The 3387-nt window shown below is 46.9% G+C and overlaps 1 protein-coding gene across 1 annotated transcript; it reads right to left on the bottom strand.

The window, feature by feature from the left end:
* Positions 1–1086: 1086 nt before the first annotated feature.
* LOC132943927 (uncharacterized) lies at positions 1087–2071 on the bottom strand. Its single transcript, XM_061013097.1, has 2 exons — positions 1630–2071; positions 1087–1524 (listed from the first exon to the last, which is right to left on the bottom strand). The coding sequence occupies exons 1-2, from the start codon at positions 2069–2071 to the stop codon at positions 1352–1354; spliced, it is 615 nt and encodes a 204-aa protein (XP_060869080.1). The 3' UTR covers positions 1087–1351.
* Between the last annotated feature and the right edge of the window lie 1316 nt (positions 2072–3387).

Genomic DNA, 3387 nt, shown 5'->3' with positions numbered 1-3387 from the left:
TACTCTGTATAATTAACTAACGAATTTTTTTATTTAAGTTATATATTCTAACGATTTTTTAGTCGTTAAATCTGTAACAAATGATTAGATATAGGTACACTCGACAAAACGAAAAAAAAAGAAACAATATTTTTTTGTTTTCACAAAATTTATTTATTTATAACAAAAACAAAAAATAATACAAAAATGTAGAAATAACATTTTTCAAAACAGAAATAGTAGGTTGAAAAAAATTAGCACATTAGCTATAAATAATATATTAAAAAAGGGCCGAGAATAAGAAAAAAAAAATCGAAATTTACAATATATGAACAATTAGACAATCTGAAATAATTTAAAGGAAAAAAAGGAAAAAAAAATACGTCGGGCAGGAAGACAAGACACAATCAACAAGGGTGAGAGGATGCAAGATGGCGAATTTTGGTGCGGATATATGCAATGTTATTGGCCACTGGTCACCTCTGCACGTTCTCACGACCTGTCCCGCGGGTTGCCGAGTATGTCGCGGGCGCGTTTGCTCGGACGCTTGACGACCTTGCCCAGCCGGCGAGGCCAAACCGATACGGCCGCGGAGCGACCACGGATGTCGGCGACGAACGGCGGCTATAGTGCGCGATGTTGTGCGCGTTGACGGTCGACGGCGCGACGACTCTGCCGACGGACGGCGAAGACCAAGACACGGAGCGAGCGAATCGAGATTTTGTGCTGCGGAACCGGCGGGGACGAGCGAAGCGGCCAATGTGAGATTACCGCGGGGCGAAAAGGCGAGAGTCAGCGGACCGCAGCGCGATCCTCAACTCTCGGTAATTTTCGCCCTGGCGTTGTCCCTTCGGCCGCTTCTTCGTTCCGCCGCCGTGGTGGTGAAGTCCCGCGCCGCCAGACCCTGAAACCGTTAGGTTTCCTTGGATCCGGCGACGCTGACGTCCCCGTGTTCCTAGCACGCAAATCTCCATACCACTCACCCCGTGCCAAGGTCTCCGCCGCTGCCGTCGTACCGAGTCGCCATCGCCGTCGTCATCGTCGGTGTACCGTCGGGGCGGAATCGTTGCCCGCGCCGGTACCTCTACTACTAGCCGCCGTGTCGTCGCCGTCGTCCGTCGCCGCCGCCGCCGCTCCACGTGACCGTAACTGCAGCCGGGCGCTCGCCGAGCCGCCAGAGGGTCTCGCGCGTCAAAGACGACCGAGCGCGCTACGCCCGCGAACAACCCGTCGCGCCGCGGGTGACCGGAGAACGTGCGTGGGTGACTTACCGCCGCGCACCGTCCGTGCTCTTTCTCACATCCTCCCCTCCTCTGTGTCGCCGTCATCCTGCCCGTCGTCTACGGCCAAGGGGTGAGCTGCGGACGGGTTCTCATCGGCAGCAGCACAGAGCCCGGAAAAAGCGTCTCACGCTTTTCCACCCCGTACGAGGTGGATCGATTTTTCCGGGTGCTGCCGCCGGGTCCAGCCAACCGACCAGCTCACCAAGACTATTTTTTACAACTATACCCCTGGCCGGCTCAATTTTCTCATCCAACACGTCGTCTGTACGCAAAACGTCGTCGAGCGGTCCGCCCTCAGGGGTCGGAGTGGGATCGACAGGCCCCGACTCCGAGGACGGCGCGTCCCCACACGACGACGTACAGCTGCTCGCCAACAAAACGGAATGGTCTTCTTCTGCTTCCGAAATTTTCGAATTGTCGTCTTCCTGGACAGTGTTGTTGTTGCCGAGCGGTGCTGCCTCTGGGATCGGAGCAAGCTCCGACTCTGCTGCAGATGACAGCGCATCGCCGCTCGGCAATCCATCACTGTGCAAGGAGACGGACTCCTCGGCGTCTTCGTCGAACTCCTGTCCATCTGCGCCTCCAAGAATCGGATTTTGTCCTTCAGGCTCCGACTCCGGGGTCTGATCGTCGCCACTCGCAGTAGTAGCGCCCGAATCAATGGCAGACAGAAGAAGGGTAACTAAACCCACGAGATATTCGTCTGTTTCATCTGCGTAAGTGCCATCCATAATGTTGACAACAATGTCTTCTAAGATTTCAAGCAATATGACGTTTACAGCGTCGATGTTATAATAGTTAGTTGCCATCTTTTGTTTGAGCGAAGATAATAGGTATACGTGTACGTTGGGATTTAATCGAGAATTGCTAATGAGCTAAATACAAATCGTCCAACACAGAGACCGATCTCCGAGAAAATCTCCCAGACGACGACGACGTGTATTACTACTAGCCGGCCAGTAATATGTTTATCGTTCTCGTCGGCCCGCAGCATTAGAATTTCGAGCGCGTTATTTTTTCTAAAGACCATTATTGATATAATAATATTATACCTCAAGTTGGGGCAAAAAATGTAGAATATTTGTATAATTGATTTAATATGTCACTTGTATGAAAATATCACAATATTGTTACTATTTTTGACGAACTATGTGTAGGTACTTTTAATGTATTTATTTTATATTGTGGATACCAGTGTGCAGTGGATTTACACTTGGTAAATAAATGTATGGGTAATGGGCATAAAACACCTTTATAATAAAATACCCAACCGAACATAACTTAGTCTATTATTAACTACGGCATCGAGTATCGACTGAAAATGGTAATTATCGGTAATTGTCTATAGTTAGCGACTGTGTAGAGGGGATTTCACAGGCGGGGAGCCGGCCGGAGCGACGAGGCGACGTCGTTAATTTTTCAGGGAACTACACCACCGCCAAAAATAGAATGCAAGTGAATAACAATATATTAATATTGTATACAAATACCATACCAGCGTATTATACGGGTCTAATGTATTAAATAAAAAAATTAAATAATATTATAAAATATAAATACTATAAATAACATTTTATTGTTCCATTCAACAATTGTACATGAAAAAAAAATATGATATGCACTTTTTTTTTTGCTCATCAACTTGACCTTTTATTGTATCTATGAAAGCGGGGCCTGTCCAAATGTGGTGAGAGCGCGGGGCCCCGCTCGCCCTGCCCTAGGGACGGCCCTGGTCCTTGAACTCAACCGTTCTACTTCAGACGAAGACTAGCTCATGCTTGAACTCTATTGACCACCAAACGTAATTTTATTTGATGTTCCTGATGTTTCCAACGATTCCAATAAATCGGGCATATCAACAGTCGATCGTATTTTCACTAAACTAGCTTTGGACACCAAACCGATCACAACTCAGTGACTCAGCAAATTTGACGGAGAGATGCGCCCTTTGAAAATTCCCCTAAATTCAGCCTCTGACGTTTTCAAGATCTTGGGTTCATCGAGAAAATTAAAATCTGATAAAAATTTTCATTAATGTTAAAATAACAAGTGACAAGACTCCCAAACAACGTTTGCATTTTCAAAATCTACGTAAAGAATTAAGAAACAGGCATTCTAATGGTGA

Source organism: Metopolophium dirhodum, chromosome 4, assembly GCF_019925205.1.
Source record: "Metopolophium dirhodum isolate CAU chromosome 4, ASM1992520v1, whole genome shotgun sequence".
NCBI lineage: Eukaryota > Metazoa > Arthropoda > Insecta > Hemiptera > Aphididae > Metopolophium > Metopolophium dirhodum.
The sequence above is the reverse complement of the archived record's forward strand: the minus strand, read 5'-3'. Positions and strand labels throughout refer to the sequence as shown.